Here is a 26,392-nt window from a genome sequence, read left to right as displayed (position 1 = left end):
TACAGGTTATAACTACTGTATAAAATTTACAGGTTACAACTACTGTATAATTTTTACAGGTTATAACTACTGTATAAATTTTACAGGTTATAACTACTGTATAATTTTTACAGGTTACAACTACTGTATAATTTTTACAGGTTATAACTACTGTATCATTTTTACAGGTTATAATTACTGTATAATTTTTACATGTTATAACTACTGTATACAATTTACAGGTTATAACTACTGTATAATTTTTACAGGTTATAACTACTGTATAATTTGTACAGGTTATAACTACTGTATAAAATTTACAGGTTACAACTACTGTATAATTTTTACAGGTTATAACTACTGTATAATTTTTACAGGTTATAACTACTGTATCATTTTTACAGGTTATAATTACTGTATAATTTTTACATGTTATAACTACTGTATACAATTTACAGGTTATAACTACTGTATAATTTTTACAGGTTATAACTACTGTATAATTTGTACAGGTTATAACTACTGTATAAAATTTACAGGTTACAACTACTGTATAATTTTTACAGGTTATAACTACTGTATAAATTTTACAGGTTATAACTACTGTATAATTTTTACAGGTTATAACTACTGTATAAAATTTACAGGTTATAACTACTTTATAAATTTTACAGATTCAAATGAAATATAGGTTGAAATCAATATACTAAAGTTAAAAATATTTTACGTCAACATGTTTTTCTTTCCATTTCCAGTCATTTGCATTAAAACGCGGCATTTCTAGCTGCCACAGTAAATAACCAGTCCATTCGATTGAATTTGAAATGAAATGACAGCGTAATTTCTTTCTCGCCTGAGACCAAAGATTGGTGTATCATGAAAATATATATAGTATCCCAGTCTATGTCTTACATACAGTTCCGAAAGGGCTACACATTAGGCATGCTTATAAATACGGTTTGGAAAACAGATAACGCGAGTATCAATAATAATAATAATAATAATAATAATAATTATTATTATTATTATTATTTTATTCAGGTAGGACAGACATATACATTAGGAGACAATTTTCCGATAGCATAGTCTTCCAGCAAAAATAACTAATTATCCAAATGAAACTTTTAAAATAATTCCAACTTAAAAATCTATTACTCATTTATTAAAAACTCCACTGGATTTCTTGTAAATCATTTCAAAATTAGTGCCAAAATATATATTCTCATTTGTCAGTTCATGTTACTGACCATATTTTGGGCATCAGGGCAAATATATTCATTTAAAACCATTGTCAGCACAAGTGGGTTATCCAGTCTGACAGAAAATAAAAATCATTTGGTGATCAAGCTTTTTTTTTTTTTGTTTTGTTGGTTCATGCTACTGGCAATGTGCTTTTGAATACAAGTTATATGGTCATTCGGCTTTAATTTTAAGTCAATTCAGGCTATTTGGCAATGGACTTTTCTACCCTACATAGTAATAGATATAAAAAAATCTAAATAAGTCACATAACATACACACATATAGTACAAATAGATATTAAACACACACCTACATCAGTAAATACAACAACATAACAACGCGTGTGAGTGTGTGTGAGTTGGATTTTTAACGTAGCTTTAACAAATTTTCAGTCGTATCACTACGATGTCTGCAGTGTGACACTGTCTAGCACCAGGGCATCGTGCCGCAGACATATAGCATCATGTCCCACCCAGTCACATTATCCTGACACAAGGACAACCAGTCCTAACACTAACCTTTTCATGTTGAGCGCCAAGCGAGGCAGCTGTTACTACCATTTTTGTAAGTCTTTGGTATGACTTGGCCAGAGATCGAACCCACAACCTCCCGCATCCGACGCGGACGCTCTAACCACTAAGTCACCGGAGCGGTATAACATAATACAATACATTACATTTCCCAAAACTAAAGTATAAAGTATGACAACTTTACAAATTAAAAGAATATATATTAGAATTTGAAACAATTAAAAAAGTTCAAAGGGAAAACAAGAATAGGAAAATAAGATAATCCAACAATGATGACCCAAAACAGTTTATAAAAACCTACAACATCAGTCAGAGGGATACAGATTTTTGGTCACGGCCCACAGTGAAAATTAAACCAGAACAGCCTATTTAAAATACCATTATATGACAACTAAACCAGAACAGCCTATTTAAAATACCAATATATGACAATTAAACCAGAACAGCCTATTTAAAATACCAATATATGACAATTAAACCAGAACAGCCTATTTAAAATACCAATATATGATATGCTTTAGACAGATCTGGGTAATAGGTTCCAATCATGGATGGTGTTGAAGAAAGAAAGCTACAGACATAGCAAATTGGAGTAACATTAAATGTACTACACCTAATGAAAAAATGTTGCTGATATATTATCACAAATAACAAAATCCAAAATAAAAAATCAATAAACCTACAAATTATTCCTGTTTTCTTTTTATATCTCTATGTTTTGTTCATATAGTCAACTGGGGTATGTGCCAGCATTGATAGAAAAAGTTTAAAACATTAATTAATATTAAAAAATAATCTCTGTATAAAAGCTTTGAATAAAAATGTGATGTCTATGCTGATATTTAGTTCAAAGATGGCTGTTTTCATGTAATGTTCAATAATGATTTCTCTCAATACTGATTTTTTTTTATATATCTGGTTAAATATTTCTATGGTAAGAGCTGACTAAACAATGTTCAAATTGTTGAGATGATCCCTAACTTTTTTTAAACGTCTGTACCGTGCATATTAAAATATTACTTTGAATGTGTATTTTTAACCTAATGTGTCTATTGTTAGTTCCAAGTTGGTAATAAATTTCTGGTCAGTCCTGGTTCAAGTCTCAAGCATGTACGTTTTATAAGTGTAACTACTAGGAACTGTATCAAATAGTTGTAAATGAGTAGGATATAGACATTCCTTTTTCTTCAACAACAGCTGCATCCATGTTAACTTATCTGCATGGCCGATTTTTACTTAAATGGACGGTACACACTCAAGAATTGGCTACAGTTATATATATATATATATATATATATATATATATATATATATATATATATATATATATATATATATATATATATATATATATATATATATATAGCACAGAGAACACATTTTGTGTTTGATTCTGGATCTAATGGATAGCCCGTGTAAGGTACAGAGCAGCGGGGAGGTGTGCTCTGATCGTGGTACTCTTAAGCATTAATAATAATAATAATAATAATAATAATAAGGAGGACTTTGTATAGCGCCTAATCTTTAGAAGCTCTAAGCGCTTTACAACATTAGACAACATCTATAACAAAAAAAAACATATATAATGATATTATTACAGAAAACAAACACAATGAAATTAGAAAACAAAAACATGCTGTAAATATTTAAGGTAGGGGAGCATTATTAGGTCTTTAAGTTTGTTCTTGCAGTCGAAATAAGTGAGTTTTAAGAGTACTCTTGCATATGATCACTGTGACTTTGTGTCTAAGTTCAATGGGCAATTCATTACAAGTTGCTGGGCCTGGTATGCAAAAGAACGTTGTCCACATGACTTCGTTTTCATAGTGGGAATAATGAGTATACGATTGTCAGAAGAGGAGCATAAGTATCTTGCTGGTGTTTACACATGGGTGAGGTCTGATAGGTATGTTGGACTGGAGTCCGTCAGTGAAATGTAGCACAGAGAACACATTTTGTGTTTGATTCTGGATCGAATGGATAGCCCGTGTAGGGTACAGAGCAGCGGGGAGGTGTGCTCTGATCGTGGTACTCTTAAGTATGATCCGAGCAGCTGGATCAGTCTCTCTCTCTCTCTCTCTCTCTCTGCCACCGATGTAAACATTATTATGCACAACTATCGTTCACATGGGAAAATATGGCGATGGAAGGAGACAAATTCGGCATCAGAACTTTCTCGGCCTTTGCTGTTGTAACATGCGATGCACTCTGCCACACATATCAAATTTATATGTGTTCCTACAACTACTTCTGATGTTATTTCATGGTCTGACCAAAATGACCAAGAGATGTTCTGGTCATCTTAAATTCACCGACTTTGACATACCTTGGCTTCCATCAATCTTCTACCAACTAAAATGGCGCCCAGCAGAGTTTGATGTACCTAACCACTCTATTGTAAATAGCAGGGTCGACATCTTACATTGAAAAACTAGCGGACGCTGACACAAAGACATTTTAACAAACGCACTAGCCACCAACTCCCTCATCAATCATATTGCTAATAGCTTTTCCTCAGCTTTTACTAGGTGTTGTTAAAATAACCTTACAAGACCTTTATTTTGTTTTATGGTTGATCATATAATTTGTTTTACAGAGTAAACTGATTGGCCTTAGTTCAGATGTGCATCTGTCGGAAAACTGCTAGCTCTGTTTTGTCATTGTAAATCGTATTACCCCCCCCCCGAAAAAAACAACCAATAACTTTTAATTCGTGTACTTTGGATTAATTCAGGAATTTTTTTCGAGCACAAGGGAGCAGCTATTTTGGTCAGCTGTGTGCTTTTATCTTATACAGTTTCCACAAGTACAATATGCAAAACAATTCTGCAACATAAATGCATTACTTACAGGCTCATGTTCATTTAAATGATGGATATATTTTACCATTTGTATGTATTGTTGCACTTAGAACTACTTAACTTTCATATCTCTTTGGCCCTTCTTTCCCATCTCTATATAATACAAAGCCTAGTTTATGTAATATTCTTTCACAAATCAAAACTATTCCTTTCTTTCCTTTAAAATGCCTTTAACAGAAATGCCTTACCAGTGCCTGAAAGGACCTAAGCACAAAACCTAACCAAGGTGTGATGCACAGATGGACATACATACATACAAGGGTTATACTAAATGCCGTATAACTATCACGGTGGAGGATTAAAAAAGCAAATTTGTTTTAGAACATGTTTCCCTGATACTTATACAATCAAATTAACGTTAGGAAAATAACTATGCTATCTTCCTGAACCATACCTCCTGAAATGACAAACAAATTTCATCTTTTTTATCTTTATGCCATATAGGCAACTGGGGGAAAAAGCACTCTTATCCATTACCATGTCCTGGGGCTACCCACTAACCGGATATTTACTAGATTTAAGCTAAGATTGGGTAATTATTCTTGAAGAAACATTATTTGACCCCGCAAAATTGCTCTTTTCACCCCCACCCATCACATGAACATTAGGAAAATAGACAGCAGAAGGAGAAAATGCTGAGCATCCTACCTCTACCATTTGAACCCCTTAAGTGAGGACTGGTTGGATATCCTATATCAGTGCTGTCTAACCCGCGGCCTGGCCGCCATAACTCGAGCAGCTATATAGTCGTAGCTTTTCAGTTTTCTGCTGCGTCCATAAGACTTCAAGAAAAATATTTTCCAGTGGCCCATGTTGTCAAAAAGGTTGGACAGCACTGTCCTATATGAAGGATAGTCTGCTCTCCTAACAAGACATCCCAGCTGACGGTAAGATAATCCGTGACGACCATACAGGGATAAGAAAATAATGAATCCTTGTTACCAATAAAAATGGGGGATTAAACATGTTTTTGTCATCTCAATATAATAGACGCTGGTGCTCTCAATGTACAAATATAAGAGAAAGTACTTATTTTAGTAGCTCCAATACAAGAGAAGTGTTTTCTCTAAGTTATAATACTGACAGTGTATCAACTGATGTGATTTATTTAGTAACCTGAACTTACAAGAAAGAGACATAGACAAAGACACTATAACTCTTAAAGCCCCAAAATTATTAAACGAAGTAAGGATCGACAAGCCAAGCAAGCAATAAGTATGTACAAAATTAGGAATTTCGTGAAAGAAAAATCAGAAATAGTTCAGTTTGTTCTATGATTATATAGGCCTATGCTCGACACACATTAATCAAAACATGAATTTGAAGAAAATATCAATTAGAACATGTAAAAACAAATCTTATAGCCCCTTTGAAACACTTCCATGAAAGTCTTAATGAAACACATATGTTGGGTATTAAGGGTCTCTGATTTTCTACTGTTGTCGCGGATTAATAAACTTACAGATCTTCTAAGTGATTCTGAAAACGAAACAAAACAGGTAAATATCCATTATTAGGTAATCACAAGAAAGTCTTTTGAAGTATCCCTATCAAAGTCGAATTAGTCGGTAAGGCATATATCCCGACCCTACACTTGTTGCTATTTTGTAACAAGTACATGGTTTATATTTTATAAAGCCATGTGTATTTAATATGCAGCACTGTTACCATCAACTATGTTCTTAATCGACTGTTACAATCGAGTGTGTTTAATGTGCAGCACTGTTACAATCGACTGTTACAATCGAGTGTGTTTAATGTGCAGCACTGTTACAATCGACTGTTTTTAATCGACTGTTACAATCGAGTGTGTTTAATGTGCAGCACTGTTACAATCGAGTGTGTTTAATGTGCAGCACTGTTACAATCGACTATGTTCTTAATCGACTGTTACAATCGAGTGTGTTTAATGTGCAGCACTGTTACAATCGAGTGTGTTTAATGTGCAGCACTGTTACAATCGACTATGTTCTTAATCGACTGTTACAATCGAGTGTGTTTAATGTGCAGCACTGTTACAATCGAGTGTGTTTAATATGCAGCACTGTTACAATCGACTGTATTTAATGTGCAACGTGTTATAATGTGAAGCCTAAAATTAAACACGTTTGTTATAATATATTATGGACTGTTTAACCGATCTTGGAAAAATGTATATGTATTCTGCAGAATATTGTACAAGTCTATTTGAATATATATATATATATATATATATATATATATATATATATATATATATATATATATATATATATATATATATATATATATATATATAAAGTATTATTGTTTGATAATATTGATAATTTGACCAGAAGCCTTCAAACTAAGAATGTCATTTTGCAGGAAAAAATAATTTGTAGCATAAAAATAAATGTATAAAAAGATCTTAATTGGAGTGCACAAAATGTCATTTTTATTTTCTCTCTCATATGTATGTACTTTTTGAAACTATTGTCACAGTTGCCTTGTTAAGTTGGGCCAAATTGTCTTTCTAGTTGGGCCAAATTGTATTTTAAGTTGGGCCTAATTTTCTTTCAAGTTGGGTCGATTGCCTTTTAAGTTGGTACAAATAGTCTTTTAAGTTGGGCCGAATTATCTTTTAAGTTGGGCCAAATTGTCTTTTAAGCTGGGCCAAATTGTCTTTCTAGTTGGGCCGAATTGTCTTTTAAGTTGGGCCTAATTGTCTTTCAAGTTAGACCGATTGTCTTTCTAGATGGTCCGATTGTCTTTTAAGTTGGGCCGAATTGTATTTCAAGCTGGACCACATTGTCTTTTAAGTTGGGCCAAATTGTCTTTCTAGTTGGGCTGAATTGTCTTTTAAGTTGGGCAAAATCGTCTTCCTAGCTGGGCCGAATTCTCTTTCAAGTTGGGTCGAATTGTCTTTTAAGTTGGGCCCAATTGTCCGAATGTCTTTTAAATTGGGCCAAATTGTCTTTTAAGTTAGGCCAAATTGTCTTTTAAGTTGGGCCAAATTGTCTTTCTAGTTGGACCGAATTGTCTTTTAAATTGGGCCGATTGTCTTTCTAGATGGGCCGATTGTCTTTTAAGGTGGGCCAAACTGCCTTTTAAGTTGGCCCTAATTGTCTATTAACTGTTTCCAACACATTAATTGATTATCAGCAGAATTGAATAGTGACGTGAAATAATAAAGTGCTGATATTTATATTCTGTATATACCATAACTAATATCAGAAAATATTCTAGCTGTATATCTCTAACAGTTTTCAAACTGTGATGTCTGCTGCCATTACTATTTTTTAAAATACCATATATGGCTGCATGAATCATTAAAAAGATACTATCAGAACTGCTTGAATGTGTGGGTTCCTTTACTAAATTACAATTCGAGTACATCAGAGAAAAATTTAAGCCCTATATCACCTTTGAATCATGAATGGATGAAGCACATCAATATAATGGTTATAGTGTAACTGTAATTTTACTTATAGAATATTATATCATTTATAGACCTAGAATAAATGACTGCTGCTGTTGATAGAGAAATGCTGTTTAAGTCCCCGCTCTGAAGCAACATACGGACTTCCCAAGTATCGATTCCATCGGCGCATATATCATTGACAACTACATTGACAATGTATCTGGTAATCCCATAACAACCACAGGTGATGGAAATTGCCTGTATAATGCTATTTCTATACTACTGATCAGCAATGAAGCCCCTGCAACTCAGCTGAGATATCTAACATGTATACAGTTGGTGAAAAACACGAGTACGTATATGAATCACACAATTAGCAATGCATTATATTTGGTATCCAGCGACTACGATAAAGCATGTTTTGATGCTGGTATCAGTGGAGCTATTTCCAACTCTTGGCATTTACTAGCCTTTAGTGATGTCATCATGCGCCCTATGAGAAGCGTATATCTAAACATTAATGGTGATAAAGATGGTTCCCGGATGTACCTCTTTTTATTTTTTTATTTTTGAGGGTTCTCTCTCCTTTTTGATCTTTCCAGACGAGTTAGGGAAGCCCTCATGCCCTGCATGTTTTGGATTGCTATTTTGTATGTTTTGCTATCGTGTTAATGTTTTTCTGGAATCAGTACAAATGTAGTCATTTTTTTTTCTCTTTTTTTTTCTTTTTTTTTATAAATTGTTTTTTTCTTCTTTTTTTTAAATATTATTATTTTATGAATTTATGTATTCATATTTTTTAATGTATTCATCTTGGCTAAACCAGCTTTCGACTTCCATTCTTTTTTCTTCCTCCTCTTTTTGTTGTCTTCTTTTTTTCTTTTCTTTTTATTTTCGTCATTTCTCTGAGCGCTTTCCATACTTCTGGGCTTGTTGTTCGTTGCTCATCTTCAGTAGTTTTTGTTATTTGTGGTGCTTTTTCCTGCATTTGTTTTGTAGTTGTATCTTCTGTCTGTAGCGATTCAAATCTCTTTTCCCTTTCTTCTTCCTCTCTTATCCTCCTCATATATGGGTGTTCATGTGGATCTAAATTTCCTTGCTGCGGTGACTTGGTGTTTTTTGTTATATCTATTATTTTGGGTACTTGTGTTTTCTGGATTTGTTGTAGTTGGAAAGTTGTGATCTCTTTCTGTAATGAATCCTCTCTTAGGCTCTTTATATAAGGGTGCTCATCTGGCAGTTGTTTTGCAATTTCTACATCTTGCTGTAATAACATGGTGTCGTGTTGCCGTTGTGATTGCATTGGTCTAATTTCTGTTCCTTGTTGGCTTTGTAAGGTTTGTTGTTGTTGGTTCTTAATTCATTGTTGCTGCTTTGCTTGTATCGTCCTTTGTTGTTGTTGTTGTCTGTTTCTTTGTTGTTGACTTTTTTCTTCTTATATTTGGACTAGTTGTTTCTGTTGTAGTTGCTTTCTTTGGTCTATTGTCGTCTGTACGTCTTTATTTCCTGCTTGTATCTGTATTTGTTGTTGTTGTTGCTGTTGTTTATATTCTTTTTGTCTATTTTCTACATGAATCTGGGCTTGCGTCTTCCATACACCAACATAACTTAGTTAAACGATATTGTCATTCCAGAATCTCTGCAAAAATCAACAAGAGACACTAATTTTCTTCTGTGGGATTCGGGTGCGGATGATGATGCTCGCATTCTGATGTTTTAAACGACTGAAAATCTTACCATTCTACAGCAAAATCATCACTGGTTTATCGATGGTACTTTTTAAGTTGCGGCGACACTATTTACTCACTATCCATGCTTTAATTAACAACTCTGCATATCCTCTAGTCTACGTTTTGCTGCCAGAGAAAACAGAGAATGGATATGAACACATCATGCAGAAAATTATCGAACTGCAGCCTGGTCTTAATCCTGCTAGCATTATGGTCGATTTTGCGAAAGCCAGTCGAAACGCATGTGCGACCATTTTCCCAGGAGCATGGTTAGCAGGATGCTTCTCCCATCTAGGACAATGTTTGTGGCGCAGAGTATAGGAATGTCATTTAGCAGGGGCTTACCGTGATGTATGTCATAATGACTTGATCCCTCGTTTTTGTTCCAGCTGAAGATGTTCCCGACGTTTTATACGAGTTGGTGGAAAGCAGCCTTGTAGAACTTGCACCAATCAATGATTACTGGGAAGACAACTACGTGGGAAGACAAAGAAGAAACCGTTTAAGAAATCCGTGATTTCCTATTTGTGGAACATGCGCGACCGTGTAAATGACAGTTTACCATGCACTAATAATTTGGTTGAGGCATGACATTGGTCATTTCAACAGACTGTCATCATCCATCTGTCTACAAGCTGGTTGACCACTTTTGCAAGGAGCAAGATCATGCTGAGATTATGATCGAATGATACCGAGCAGGATTTAGAGAACCTGAGGCATCGAAATCAAAGTACGTCAGACTTATTCGACGTCTGGTAGCTTTGGTTCCAAAATACGGTAACGTACCATTGATCAAATATCTGCGCGGAATCTCACATAACATTGCAATTTGAAAAAGGGTAGACTAAGAAAATGAAAATCATATTAATTTTTACAACTGTTTTGCCATGTTTGTTTGTCTTGATTATGCACATAACATTGCATTTTGAACAGTGACAGTAAAAATACACTGAACTCATAATAATATTAACATTTTTTAAATAGCGAATATTTGCTTATTTATTTGACATAATAACTTTTATAGTTTATGCCTTGCGTGCTTTTGTCGATGCATGCTTTTGTCGGCGTGCATTCGTCAGTGCGCTTTTGACCTGTGCGCTAACGACGGGATACCGTCCCTGATGTTATAGAACGTGGGATAGATATGATGCAACAATACATTATAAAATGCAAAATATTATCTTCTAGCTCATCTGCCTGGGAGAGCGAATGTTCTCATGAAAATGATGCAGCTGATGATGACAACAGTTATGATGATGGAGACACACAATCATGCAAACAACTACCAATAAAAGTTTGCCAACTATCATGCAATGGATTGGCTAATGAGAACTTATTGTTATGATGCTGATGGAGATGATGTCAGAGATGATGATAAATAAATAGATACAATAGATAGTGGTATTTCTAGCCATAATTGTTTTATGGAGAAAGAGAATGATACAGACCATCATGAAATTGAAGTTTATAATTGTGAAAACAGTGAATGTTACATGAAACAAAGAAAAGCAACAGATTTTTAAGCAACGAAGACATTTTGTCCATTCTCACTAACACCAACAATTGCCCAACTGATACACCACCAGGGCCTAAAAATAATGTTTATGTCGTACTAGACATAAGTGGTAATAACCATAAAGGAAAACATGAAATTCACGATGATTGTGGTGTATGGGACATGCATTAAGGAACTACTGTTAACCAGCCCCTTTTTCTTGAATTGGAATTTAGACTGTCTGCTGTATAAAACAAAAAAAACAAAAAAAAAAAAAAACAAAAAAAAAAAAACAATATGTATGAAACAAGTACAAAATAAGAATATTACATATATTCTGATTGAACCACAATTTGAAGAGGTACTTTCATTCCACAGATATTACACAAAGCTTAAAGGAGATGAAAAGTTTTTTAAAAAAACGTGTAACAACTATAATTAAGGCACCCAGTCTGATACATCTTATCCAAAAATGTGCTATGGTAGAATACTGTGGTGAAAGGTCTTTAAAAATTAACCAGCCATATGGAAACTGTAAGCGTAATGAGCCCTATCGGCAAACAAATTCAAACATTCTAAGAGAAGCTGTAAAAGGTATAGGGGAGACAAAGGCACAGGACAGATATTTACAGATGAATCAAGAAGATAGCTTTACTGTGCCAAAATAGTTAAGGCAAATTCAAGACAAAATTTATAGAAAAAAGAAGAAAGTCAACACATCTGAACCAGGAAATAAAAATCTATCCTATGATTTAAAAGAAATTTTAGGTGAACCTCACATGAATGACTATGTCCAGGAAGTGATTCAGACACAAATAAAAATCCTGGTTATTGTACTGTACACTACAGGAAAAAGCGTTATTGGAATAGAACAAACTTTTAACTTGGGTAAGGTTTTTGTAACAGCAATGTCATACAAAAAACAGAAGCACTGTAAAAGGAAAACTGATCAATACCCTATTTTCTTAGGTCCACTATGTCTTCTTCGGGAGTCAGACAAAAACATGTATTACAATTTCTCTTTGCATATTCGAGAAACAAATTGGAGATGATAAGTTTATATTTGGTATGGACAATGAAAAAGCTCTGACAAATGCTCTAAGATCCAATTTTTGTAGAATTTTTATATTGCACTAAGCATATTAAATTCAACATTCGGCAGGGCCCCGAGTGGCCGAGTGGTCTAAAGCGCTCACTGTTCCAGATCACTGCCATCTCACCTCTCTCTGCGTGGGTTCGAGTCCAAGGCTCAGCTAGCGTGGGTACGTGGGAAAGCCTGCCAGTAGCTTCTCGTGGGTCGGTGGTTCTTCCCTGGGTTTTCCAGGGTTCTTCCTCCACCAGTAATACTGGCTGCCATGTATAGTCTATCTTGTGCTGAAAAATGGCATTAAACCCTAGAATAACAACACCAACAACAACATTCGGCTCTCTTTGCATAAACATGGATGTGACGATCTTATCACAAAATCAATACCTCGTATGCTCTTCAATGAAAACAGTCAAGATGATGCTGAGTTTGCGAAATGAGAAGACGATCTGGCAATGTATTTAAAACAATATCCCAATTTTGCACAGTACTTCAAAAAGTTCATGCCAAAAAATTAAAATGTTTGTGTACAAACCATTAAAAAACAAAACTATCAAGAATCTTTGGACCAACAACAACTCAGAATTTATCAATAATAAACATAAGCAGGTTGCTGATTGGTAACAACACAAGATACACGAATTAATCAACAGGTTATATAGTGTAACTCAAGCCCAGTTCATAGATTTGTGTCATGCACTATATGGTTCTGGCAATTATAAATTGTTTGGCCCCTCCTCATTATATGTAATTGATGAAACCATGGCAATTATAAATTATTTGGCCATTCCTCATTATATGTAATTGATGAAACCAAGGCAATTATAAATTATTTGGCCCCTCCTCTTCATATGTAATTGATGAAACCATGGCAATTATAAATTATTTGGCCCCTCCTCTTCATATGTAATCAATGAAACCATGGCAATTATAAATTATTTGGCCCTTCCTCTTTCACATGTAATTGATGAAACCATGGCAATTATAAATTATTTGGCCATTCCTCTTCATATGTAATTGATGAAACCATGGCAATTATAAATTATTTGGCCATTCCTCATTATATGTAATTGATGAAACCAAGGCAATTATAAATTATTTGGCCCCTCCTCATTATATGTAATTGATGAAACCATGGCAATTATAAATTATTCGGCCATTCCTCTTAATATGTAATTGATGAAACCATGGCAATTATAAATTATTTGGCCCCTCCTCATTATATGTAATTGATGAAACCATGGCAATAATAAATTATTTGGCCATTCCTCATGTAATTGATGAAACCACGGCAATTATAAATTATTTGGCCCTTTCTCTTTCATATGTAATTGATGAAACCATGGCAATTATAAATTATTTGACCCTTCCTCTTTCATATATAATTGATGAAACCATGGCAATTATAAATTATTTGGCCATTCCTCATTATATGTAATTGATGAAACCATGGCAATTATAAATTATTTGGCCATTTCTCATTATATATAATTGATGAAACCATGGCAATTATAAATTATTTGGCCCCTCCTCATTATATGTAATTGATGAAGCCATGGCAATTATTTGGCCATTCCTCATTATATGTAATTGATGAAACCAAGGCAGTTATAAATTATTTGGCCATTCCTCATGTAATTGATGAAACCATGGCAATTATAAATTATTTGGCCATTCCTCTTCATATGTAATTGATGAAACCATAGCAATTATAAATTATTTGGCCCTTCCTCATTATATGTAATTGATGAAACAATGTCAATTATAAATTATTTGGCCATTCCTCTTCATATGTAATTGAGGAAACCAAGGCAGTTGTAAATTATTTGGCCATTCCTCATTATAGGTAATTGATGAAACCATGGCAATTATAAATTATTTGGCCCCTCCTCTTCATATGTAATCAATGAAACCATGGCAATTATAAATTATTTGGCCCTTCCTCTTTCATATGTAATTGATGAAACCATGGCAATTATAAATTATTTGGCCATTCCTCTTCATATGTAATTGATGAAACCATGGCAATTATAAATTATTTGGCCATTCCTCTTCATATGTAATTGACTGAACCATTTGGCGCACAAAAACGTCAGCTGAAAAGGCAAGAATCTGTAAAATGTTTTGACAAAAAACAACTAAATTCCAATAGTTAGAAGTTTATACATTCCTCCAACGGAAAATTCCAATGCATCCGGCCGATCATAGATGCAGGATGCAAACCTGGGCAAAGAAAGCATGCAAAGGTGGAACAAACATTGACCTAGGCTGTACAAATTAACAAAAAATAAATGCTGAATGTTGATAATTGGCTACGCATTTCCATTGTTCCAGTTTTTTTAACTGGATAGGTAAATATCTTTGCAATGTTTATGTGTAATAATCTTTGTACAATTTAAGGAAATTTCAGTTACCTATGACACAGGTTGCAAGCATTACTTGTATTATGTTGATTGTATTAACACTTTGTTTGAAAATATGCAAAAACATTTTTCAGTTGAACTTTGTTTGCTAAATGTCGATATACTTTATTTGACATTTTAAAACTGCGCTTTATAAGAGTTTGAACAATAATCTTTGTACATATTTGTACATTTTTAGCAAGACATTTCATATTTGAGTGAATTTTGAAATCGATTACAAAGATTTATGTGGCACATTCAGTTGTTTGTTGTTTGTAATGTTGTTTAAATGTTAAACTTCTTTCTTGTTTAATCTCAATTGATAGTTATGGCACTGATATGCCATTGTTTACTTCAGATGATTCTAAAAAGATGAATTTAAATAAAATGAAATGAAGAAATATATATCGTTATAGCCTATAATGATAGCGAATTGCTAATAAAGACAAGAACAAATACATTTAAAATATTTTCAATGTCATGTATATATTATTTTTTCATCCTTGTTTATATGTATGGCACTGACAGACCATTATTTACTTCACAATGAGGTTGTTTGTACTTGGAACGTGTCGACTGGTCCGTTTTGACTTGATAACCAGCAATAGCAATGAATATAGTAACATTTGTCTCCCTTGTTTCATTTCTATCCAATGTATATAAAAATAAATGCAGCCTATTTTGTTGTCTGTTTCTAATGTTTTCTAGTAGCTCTGGGTATTCTTCATTTAATTTCCATCATGTTTGTGGTGGATTTGGGCAGGTTTCGGGGGGTTTGGGGTATGCTTCGTTTAATTTCTATCATGTTTTTGGTGGATTTGGGCAGGTTTTGGGGGATTTGGGGTATGCTTCGTTTAATTTCTATCATGTTTGTGGTGGATTTGGGCAGGTTTTGGGGTGGTTGGTGTATGCTTCGTTTAATTTCCATCAAGTTTGTGGTGGGTTTGGGCAGTTTTTTTTGGGGGGGGGTTTGGGGTATGCTTCATTTAATTTCCATCATGTTTGTGGTGGATTTGGGCAGGTTTTTTTGGGGTGGGGTGGGGGTTTGGTGTATGCCTCATTTAATTTCCATCATGTTTGTTGTGGATTTGGGCAGTTTTTTGGGGGGTGGGGGGAGTTGGTGTATGCTTCATTTAATTTCCATCATGTTTGTTGTGGGTTTGGGCAGTTTTTTTGGGGGAGGGTTGGGGTATGCTTCATTTAATTTCCATCATGTTTGTGGTGGATTTGGACAGGTTTTGGAGGGGGGGTTTGGGGTATGCTTCGTTTAATTTCCATCATGTTTGTGGTGGATTTGGGCAGGTTTTTTTTGGGGGGGGGTATGTTTCGTTTAATTTCCATCATGTTTGTGGTGGATTTGGACAGGTTTTGGAGGGGGGGAGGTTGGGGTATGCTTCGTTTAATTTCCATCATGTTTGTGGTGGATTTGGGCAGGTTTTGAGGGATTTGGGGTATGCTTCGTTTAATTTCCATCATGTTTGTGGTGGATCTGGGCAGGTTTTGGGTGAATCATGTGGCTGCTCTTATTTTGACCCAAGTTTAGAACATGTCTGCCATTGTAAAATTACATAGTGATAGATAATTTTCGTCTGGATGTTTGTTGGTGACAGTTAAGGTGCAGAGCTTTCAATAATCAGGCCTGAATAGATATTGTTTAACGAACATTAGTGTTAAATTTTAAAAGAACAATTTATATTTAATTTAAAATGAGTAAATGTGCATACATGATTCATGTAACTCATTTTCTAGTTGTAATGATTTCAGGCAGAAACATGAACATGCTTTCACAGCTCAATGAATAGTAGACAACAGGATTTTGTCACACTGTTTAATAGTAGCAAACAGGATTTTTGTCAAATTGTTCAATAGCAGTCAATAGGATTATGTCAGATTTTTCAACAGTAGCCCAGAGGATTATGTCAGATTGTTCAATAGTAGCAAACAATAATTTATTAGACTGTTCAACAGTAACACACAGGATTTTGTCCTATTATTCAAAAGTGTCAGTTTGTCCATCAGTAGTCTATAGGATTATGTGAGATTGTTCAACAGTAGCCAACAGGATTTTGTAGTCCCTTATCGAGCAACAGACACACAAATTATAGATTTAAACTTTTCTTTTATTTTACATACAGATCAATCTTGTCATATGGACCTTTTGTACAATTTTGTTTCGTCTTTAATGATGACAGGCAAAAACAGCTTTAATTGCATAAAACAATATTATGATAAAACGTTTGATGTATAATTTCTTAGACCATTAAATTTTGTAAAGCAGGTGAGAGTGCTTTATGTGTGAGAAAAAAAAGTTAAATGATGTAAGAAGATATCATGAATGAAGTCATTTCAACGATGAGTAAAGATTCCAAGTTCTGCACAGTACTTGTATGGCTTTGCTCTCTGACGACCTCTGGAAAAAAAATGAAAGAGGATAAAAAGCTAGTGTTGAAATCTGAAAGGGTTTCGCTGTTTCAAGCTAAAAGGATTAAAAAGGAAGAACAAGCTGTAATTAGCATGTTCAATCATCCCTACAACCACAAAAGATACAGACAATGGAATGGTATTAACTCTGTACATGCTGAATAGTATGGTTGACAGAAAACATGATGCCGATATTAGTACTGTCAATGAGAAATAAAACGACATACTTTTGACACAGTAGTAAAAAACAATGTATATACATATCCAGCTTCCTGACATTACAAGTTAAGGTGTGTAACATGTATATCGATTTCAACATCAAAACCAGTCAGGGATAATTCTGCTAATTAGGGCCACCTGATAGCTACAATTTCCTTTGGTGTCCACAAAATGTTATTTAGTAAAATATCCCAACTTAAAGTCAATCCTGCTTGCCATTAATCATTCCTCATTCCATTCATATCCATAACATGTATTACTACATCTGAACCATAATGAACCTTTGTGTTACCAGAAGTCCTCTTTATCATACAAAAGCTTGGCACTGCTTTTAAGTGCATTTATTCGTAACTCTGGAACCAAGCCGGGACTTAATTTGTGGGCAAAATACTTCTCCTTAGCCAGAAATAGAGCAAAGATGGCAGAAATAGGGAGAAGTGGGTGTAGAAGTTCAAAGTAATATTTTTAAAGTAATATTTTTGCATATTTTCATGTCATCTGTTGCATAACAGACAATTACAATCTCAAATGATTAGAGTCAAAATTGGAAATATCTGCAATGTAGTAATGTTTTCATATGGCAATATGAAAAATACTGGATAAAAGTAATAGTTTTATTGGTAATGGGCTAGATATGTCCAATGATTCATAATTTTGCTTCAAAATGGGCTAGAAAAATTCAATATTTCATTCATTTTCTTTAGGATCATGTGTGAAGTTTCAGTGGGAATTGCATAGGCAGCAATGTAATTTCTGATGTTTATAATCATCAAATTAGCATTAAACGGACTACAGAACATAAGACTTCTCTTTCTTTCAACCTTCCTCTTTTAAGGGAAAAATTTAGAAGAGAGATAAATTTTTACTTCTCATTCTCGTTGATGTTTTAATGCACTGTATTGAAAATAAATGGGGTGGGGGTAATGTCATGAAATCAATACAAGGCAGAGTGAACTTCACTTTTTGGGCCTGAAATGACAGACTCTAAGGTGATTAATTTGCCCAAATCACCTCTAGCATGGACCCTGTATTTGAATTCTCAAACGTATGTGCACTGTCGAAAAGCTGACAAGAGCAGACAGCTCCCCATTTTCGTAATGACACATATATTCCTTCCTTAATTAAATTACAAATTAAAAATATAGCACAAGTAAAAAAAAAACTATACAGAGTCATTGTATCTAAATGCTGACATAGTTCCTGACCTTGATTCATAAATCAGTGACATTTGTAGTAAACAACTTTTTAAAACAAATTGTTATTCTTTCTCAGAGTAAGATTCATAGAGTGGATTCAAGGCCACACTTGGAGAATGTGACAAATAATGTGTTTATTGTTACAAACTTTTGGTTTTCCCAAGGATGAACTCTTGACCTCCATCTGGGAATCTGTTTTGCATTGTAGTTAGACTTATTACTGATGTTTTGAGAAAGAATAGTCATTCGTGACTTAACATATGAGAGGTCCAGGTGTTTTATGTTACGTCCAGTTTGGGCCAGTAGCTTCTCGTGGGTCGGTGGTTCTTTCCGGGGTTTTCCCGGGTTCTTCCTCCACCATTAATACTGGCCGCCATGTATAGCCTATCGTGTGCTGAAAAATGGCGTTAAACCCTACTACTACAACAACAACAACAACAACGTCCAGTTTGGGCAAATTATTTTATTTTCTTCAAATTATTTTAAAGAAAAGTGATTCTTTTCCCTGGAAATACTAGGGCTCTAAATTCTTGGAATAATATTTTCTGTGATTCAACAAGAAAATGTTGACACTTCAGCACTTCAGTTTCAAAAGACATCATAGTCTTCCATTTTGGATTTCATCGGGATTCAAACTCAGTTTCATTTAGGACTTTTTAATAATAGGACTTCTATTTTTTAATTCATGGATTATTTTTGGATTTGATTCATAAAACTGTAAGTTCTTTTTCTCATTTTTGCCTTGTTTTTCTAGGGAAATAAATTAACTGTTAAATTTTACAAGGCTTGTTGTCTTCACTCTTTTCTTGTTACTTTTTGAAAGAGCCTAAATACATAACAGTATGCAAAACTACATTCAAACTGGTATGTAACACTACATACTAATTAGTATTTAAAACCACCATCAAACTGGTATTCAAAAACCACATTTTTATTGGTGTGAAAACTACATCTTCACTGGTATATAAAACCACATTCTAAATGATATGTAAAACCACATTCTAACTGGCCTGTTATACCACATTCTAACTGGCCTGTTATACCATATTCTAATTGGCTTGTTATATCACATTCTAACAGACATGTAAACATACATTCTAACAGACATGTAAAACCACATTCCAATCAGCATGTAAAACCACATTCATATCAGCTAAAATCAAAGAGCAAGAAAAACAAGCCGATATGATTTACACAATTTGATGCCAATCAAATGGGATTCATGATCATACCAACATTGTAGTAAGGTAGTAGTATAATGAAGGGCAATAAAGTGATTCCTAACTTTAATTGAAGCTAGCCAATATTCAACTTATTTTTACAACCATACTAACCTAGTTGTTCTACTGAAAACTTTTTCTCTAGAGAATTCTGATGGCCCTTCCTTGGCGCTATTCTCTCCTGTCTCAAGGTAGACATCAAAACACATTATCAAGCGCTGCATCTGATTGGTCAGTAAATAGTCACATGATTTCTCTTGCACCAGTTCCTCATAATGAACATTCAGTTCCTCTTCAAGATTCTATGAAAGAACACAAAACGAATGTAAAATAGTAATTTTATTTTTCTAAACCTCTACACAGCACCTGTATCATCTTATTTTGTGAGTGAAAACAGCCACAGCACAACATTAACTACAGTTTCTGTCTTTCTTTTAACAATTCTAGTTTTAATCTGTTAGCTAATAAAAGTATGACTGGAAGATGCAAATGCCCAAACATGGTTGAAATTTAAATCAATCCTGTCAAATGCAACTCATCCATAAAGTTTGGTCATGGTTTGTTGCATAAGACTTGAGTTATTCTGCTAAAACCATTTTCCTCCTAGTAGTCTCTCGGACCTTAACCTCTGACCAATGAGCCTTCATATCTATAGGCATCTTCTTTTTCTCAAATGTAAGCCATCTACCAAGTTCAGTCAAGTGTGTGGTACAGAACTTAAAAGTAGCTGTATGAAAATTATTCCTTACTTCTGCCCAGGTGACCTTGATCTTGGCCTTTTAAAACAAAAATGAACATGCCCCTTGTCTCAAAAGCAAGCCATCCACAATGTTTGGTCAAAGTACATAAAAAAAAACTCAAGATATTGTGTAGAACAATTTTCCTTCTTAGCATCACTAAAACACTCATATTTGACCTCTTGAAACCAAAATCAGTAAATGTCTTTATCTTAAATGCAAACCATTTACAAAGTTTGGTCATGGTATCTGTTATATAAGTTATTGTGTGGAAAGACATTTTCTATTTTATTCACTGTGCTCTTGACCTCTAATCTTTTGCACCTGAAATCACTCTGTTCTTTCCCTGCCCAAAAGCAAGCTATTAACAAAGTCTGATAATGGTATATGGTGAAGAACTCTAGTTACTGTGCAGAAATGAAATTGGAAGCAAAGAGACATAATTTTGCAACATAATTTCCATATTTAATTCAGTTTTCTTCTTTCTCTGCAGTATATGACTGCTCCAGTGGCCTAGTGGTTAGAGCATCTGCCTTGCATATGGGAAGTAGCATGTTCATACCAAAGACTTATAAAAATGGTACTAACAGCTGCCTCACTAGTTGTTCAGCATTAAGGGGTCAGTCTTAGGACTGATTGGCCTGGTGTCAGGATAATGTGACAGGGTGGGACAGCATGCTACATGTCTGCGACATGATGCCCCATTGCTAGACATCACTATAAACTGCCACACTGCAGACATCATAACGATACGACTGAAACATTCTTAAAGATATGTTAAAAATCACACACACACATACACTTTACATGACTGAAAAATTCTTAAAGATATTTTAAAAATATCACACAAAAACACACTTTCTGCAGTAAGAACCGATGACAAATAAAATGTACCAAAAATCCACATTTATGAGCGTTATATGAAGCAAGGAGGAAGTGCCAGTAAACAAAAATGCAAAAAGATAAACTCCAAACCACAATGAGCTGTTTTCAAATATTTTCTTATTTCAAATACTTTTCCTGATGAATATTGGCTCTGAATTTATGACATGTTTCTGTTAAATATTCATTGTCAACTATCATCTCTGACTGAATTTAACATGACATGTTTCTATTCAAAATTCACTGTCAGCTATCATCTCTGACTGAATTTAACATGACATATTTCTATCTAATATTCATTGTCAACTATCATATCTGACTGAATTTACTACGTCATATTTCTATCTAATATTCATTGTCAGCTATCATATCTGACTGACTTTAACATGACATTTCTAATATTTATTGCCAGCTATCATACCTGACTGATTTAAAATGACATATTTCTATCTCATATTCATTGTCAACTATCATCTCTGACTGAATTCTATGTCATGTTTCTATTCAATATTCATGGTTTTCATGGAACATGAATGAAATTTTTCATTTAGTACCTTTCCCCTCTTTTATGTTTTCAAAACATTTTAATTACACACTGAAATTAAAAACAAATTGCTATTTACAAAACTTCAGTTTGGTGCTTCTAAGAATATCAATGAATGGATAACATTAATAACACCAGAATAATTCAAGTCTGGGTATGCAATATAGAAATACAGAACCTTTGTATCTAACCCCAGCTCAATGCATTATTAAATGTGTATGAAATTAAAAAATAGACTCAATTATATGAACTCATGATTATTTCTTTTATATTCATGTCCACTAGGATTGCAGATAATTGTTTTTACCAAATAGCTATAAAATAATAAAAATCATCTGTGTAAGGATACAAGATCATACTAGTTTCAACCTGTCCATACATTTGTCAGAGCAGTGGAAGAGTTTGAGAATAAGAGTTTCAACTTTTTTCCAAGTGATCCAGCTAAATGTTTGCACACACCAAGTTTGGTTATTATTCTTCATCATGAATTGCTCATAAATTACATGCCAAATTTTCATAAGTTTTCTGTAAACACAAAAAAACATGTACTCGAGCAACATGTGCAATTTCAATGTTTGAATGTAGTCAATGTAAAGATAAAATTATGTAAAAAAAATATGGTGAATTCTGTAGTGAACAGTTATAGGAAATACTTCTACACTCACCTTAATATGGCTGTCATTGGCGGAGCATCTTTCTGACTGCCATTGCACAAGGACAGAAAATACAGGGGCCACATTTGGATAGTCAGGGGCAACAGCTATACGTGCTGTAAGTTTGGCTAAAATGGGAAAATTTAGTCAAATAGAAAAGAATCAGTAAAAGAAGTACACTTCCATTAGTGTTAATTCAGAGTCCCTAAGATGCTATTAAAAGATCTTACATTTTTGAATGAATTTAAACGTGGTGTTTACTAATAAACACAAATTGCCTCACCACTAAGACTGCGTTTGGATTAGTGACACAGACTGACATGAACAACTGATGCTGCGGCAATAAGAGTTAAGAACCTTGCAAAGAGATCAGGACTGACTCAAATTGATTTTCACACCATTCAAACCCATTACCCACTGGTCAATGAGTCTAAATTAACAAATCATCCACATGTACAAAAAGAAAATATTACTGCAGTATACTAGTTATCCAAATGCATCAATAATTAAAATTACATCACTGTTAGGTTAAACACCAATTTGTCCTAGTAAAATATGTTTCTTCGAGAATGCTTACCCAGTCATAATACATGAGGAGAACTATGACTACCTCGCAAATCCAGCCATCCCAGATACTACTTTTAGATAAAGAAAGCTTAAAAGTTGTCTGCCAACCCATGTGGCATTCGGGCAGAGTGATCTCTTCTTACAAGACTAGGTGGGTATGTCTAAGAATACATCAGATACAACTTGAGCGGAAGGCATGCTCTCTATGGATGTAAATGAGGGGAGGCCAGGAGGTTGTATGTGTATTATGATTGGGTGAGTATTCTTAATGAAACATTTTACACGGTAAAATTGGTTTTTTCATTAAATATGTTACCCAGTCATAATATATTAATAGAATAGGTAAGAGCTGGATGGAGGTACATCTCCATAACCAGGAGACACCATCTCCAGTCCTCCAAGGTATGCGAGACAGCTTCTTGGAAACCCAACTGGAGGGAACTCTATCTGTTGGGGTGTGGCTTCAAAGAGGGGGGGAAAATCCCCCCTCCCTATAAATCCAGCTGAAGTCATGATGCCACATCTTAACACACTGTTGATTGACTTGGAAGGGTGATTTGTTGAACTGTGGATATTAATTCTACTAGATCGATTGGGCCCTCTGGGACGACAGATCTCTGTAATAAAAGCTAGAGAATGTGGGCTCCAAACTCTATCCCAAAAGCCTGAATGATGTCACTTAGCGAACAGTTCCACTTGAATGCAAGGCTGTTCGCAACTGCTCCAACCTTGTGAGCCGAAATGCGTAATAAATTCATTTGAGCTGGGGTTATTTCTCTATATGCCAAGTGAATAACCTACTTAATCCAGGACAAGATAGTCAGTCCTGATATATCCTGCTGTCCTTTCTTGAGAAATAGAGGTGTGATCTCCCTCGATGGTAAGGCTCTGTTCTATTAAGTTCCCAGTCGAAAGTCCAAATTGAGTCTTGTAAGTGGCCTTCAGCTGATGAGTCCAAACAGGTTTCCTGATGAAGGAAGCCGGTTCTTGATGATGAAATAGAATGGCGCCATGAGTAAAACTGACCTGTCTTGTAATTTGGGTCTGATGAAAGGGCATGTATTTTGCTAATTCTGCTTGCATTTGCCATGAAGAAGTTTTGTATGAGATGAGCGCCAGAGATGCCCTTGAAAGTGGTTCAACTACGTCTTGTTCAGCTAGTTAATACCCAAGATAGGCTCCACATTAGGCATAAGTCTAATGTTTATGGTTGTAGAGAAGGTCGGACAAGTCCTTGTTTTGTTCAATATCCTCTCTTTTGTTATGACAAAAGGTGTCAGTGACCATGGAAAGGTAACCTTTTATTGTACTCAGTGCAAACTTTCTCTCAAAAAAGAGCCAGAGGAAGTTATCTATTTGTGGGATAAATGCCTGGAGAGGAATGATGTGTTTGTTTACCATCTACCTTTGTATGCTTTTTGAGTGGAGGACCTAGAGCAATTCTCTCCATGACTGGTTGTGCAAATTGTTTATTTCTGAGGGATTGTTACATATGATCCAGATATGCATGTTATGTAGCTCTGAGTAGGAATGATAAAACTGCCATCATGGTTGTTTCAGTAGATGAGGGAAAGTCGCCCAGGAGTTGCCGTTGTAAGATTGATGAGGTTGCTGATCCATGACTTCTTCAATCTGAGTGGTACAATGTGGATAAGGCAACACTCTGATTCACTTGCCTCCTGTAACACTTTATGGAATCTGGTGTTAGTGGGCAGGCATATGCATCCAGGGTGGGTCAATATCTGAATGAAAACAGAGGGATGAAGAGATCCTTCTGTCTGCATTAGTTGATTGTTCCGGGATAAAGCTTTGGCTAGTGAGGGAGTCCTGTGATATGGCGAACTTGTATGTGGATTTGTTGTTGACAACACCACAAAGGTCTTGGGACTTTGTTGTTGCTTGTCATTTGAGATAAATCACCAAAGCAGAGCTGTCAGACAGAATGAGAACTCCTTTGCCCAGGAAATATTCCTGCCACAAGTGAAATGCTTTCACAATGACCGTCATATCCAGAAAATTACTGATATGAAGATCTCGTTCTTGGGGAGAGCATGCATCAATGACATCCTGAAAGGATGGTAGTAGGTGGGCTCCCCCGCCTTCCATACATGCATCAGTACAGACTGTAATCTCGGGCCGTTGTACTGGTAGGTGTTTACCGGCCGTGAGCCAAATTAGGTTTGCCCAATTCCGCACATGGTGTCTCAATTGTGTGTGTGATTTGGATTTTTAATGTAGCTTTAAACAAGATTCAGTCATATCACTACAATGTCTGCAGTGTTGCAGTTTATAGTGATGTCTAGCACTGGGGCATCATTCTGCAGACATGTAGCACGATGTCCCACCCAGTCACATTATCCTGACACCAGGCCGACCAGTCCTAACACTAAACTCGTAATGCTGAGCATCTAGCGAGGCAGCTGTAAGTACCATTTTTATAAGTCTTTGGTATGATGCTTCAATTATGTGCAGATGGTGAGAGGATGGTCCAGTGGGCAAACCATTCGGGCAGAAGAATCATTTACAATGGGCACATAGGAAGGTTACCTAGGACCATGAGGTATGCTACCTCTTTGAGCACGCCAGGCAGGCGAAGGAATTCCCATGGAGATAGAATACCTTGAAAGTAAAGGTGCTACCATGGTCTGGATTTCAATCTCTGATCCTGAGGGAGACAAAATCTGTTGCCTGTGTATTGAATTCCATACCTAGGTGAACAAATTGTTGAGATGGTACTTGGTCAGATTTTTCACTGTTGACAAGCAGTTCAGATTTGTAACAAGGGTTATCATGTCTTGTTAGATCTAACACCCTGATGCTTCTGCAGGATGTCAGCCAGGTAACTGGATGGTGCTGCCTAGAAATGGTCTGGATATGCGCCATTACTCGTTTCATTTGATGAGCGAAGACCCAGTGGCCGATGTTGAGCCCCAATGGGAGTGCCCTGAACTGGCATACAATGTTGTAGGAATGTCCTGGAAAACTTGTGAATAGGGACATACAAAATCTGTGCTGTTTAAGTCCACACTGACAGTGAAGTCTCTCTCATGGATGGCATTCAAAGTGTGCTATGATTTGTCCATTGAGAACCAAGGAGTGTGGTTGTATAGATTGAGGGTGCTCAGGGCAATGACCAAATGCAGAGTGCAATTTGCTTTTGGGACCAAGAAAATTTGGAACAAACAATAGGGCCTTCTCAGTGATGTATCCACTTTGGTATGCAAGAACTGTAAGGAGGGTATTGT

The 26,392-nt window shown here is 35.1% G+C and overlaps 1 protein-coding gene and 1 long non-coding RNA gene across 2 annotated transcripts in view; one reads left to right on the top strand and one right to left on the bottom strand.

Annotated features, from left to right (window-relative positions):
- Positions 1 to 26,392, top strand: part of LOC149775802 (uncharacterized) — a 54,221-nt gene that overhangs the window by 20,203 nt on the left and 7,626 nt on the right. The gene's annotated exons all lie outside the window — the stretch shown is intronic.
- The window catches only part of LOC149775801 (THO complex subunit 5 homolog), a 65,781-nt gene continuing 56,196 nt past the window's right edge, over positions 16,808 to 26,392 (bottom strand). The window contains exons 16-18 of the mRNA XM_089944260.1: positions 22,593 to 22,708; positions 19,879 to 20,066; positions 16,808 to 17,118 (exon numbers count right to left, since the gene is read on the bottom strand). Coding sequence (XP_089800386.1) covers positions 17,055 to 17,118; positions 19,879 to 20,066; positions 22,593 to 22,708 — 368 coding nt within the window. The 3' untranslated portion in view covers positions 16,808 to 17,054. The remainder of the gene's footprint in view (positions 17,119 to 19,878; positions 20,067 to 22,592; positions 22,709 to 26,392) is intronic.

Source organism: Sinohyriopsis cumingii, chromosome 19, assembly GCF_028554795.1.
Source record: "Sinohyriopsis cumingii isolate HCF-2022 chromosome 19, ASM2855479v2, whole genome shotgun sequence".
NCBI classification, from domain to species: domain Eukaryota; kingdom Metazoa; phylum Mollusca; class Bivalvia; order Unionida; family Unionidae; genus Sinohyriopsis; species Sinohyriopsis cumingii.
The sequence above is the reverse complement of the archived record's forward strand: the minus strand, read 5'-3'. Positions and strand labels throughout refer to the sequence as shown.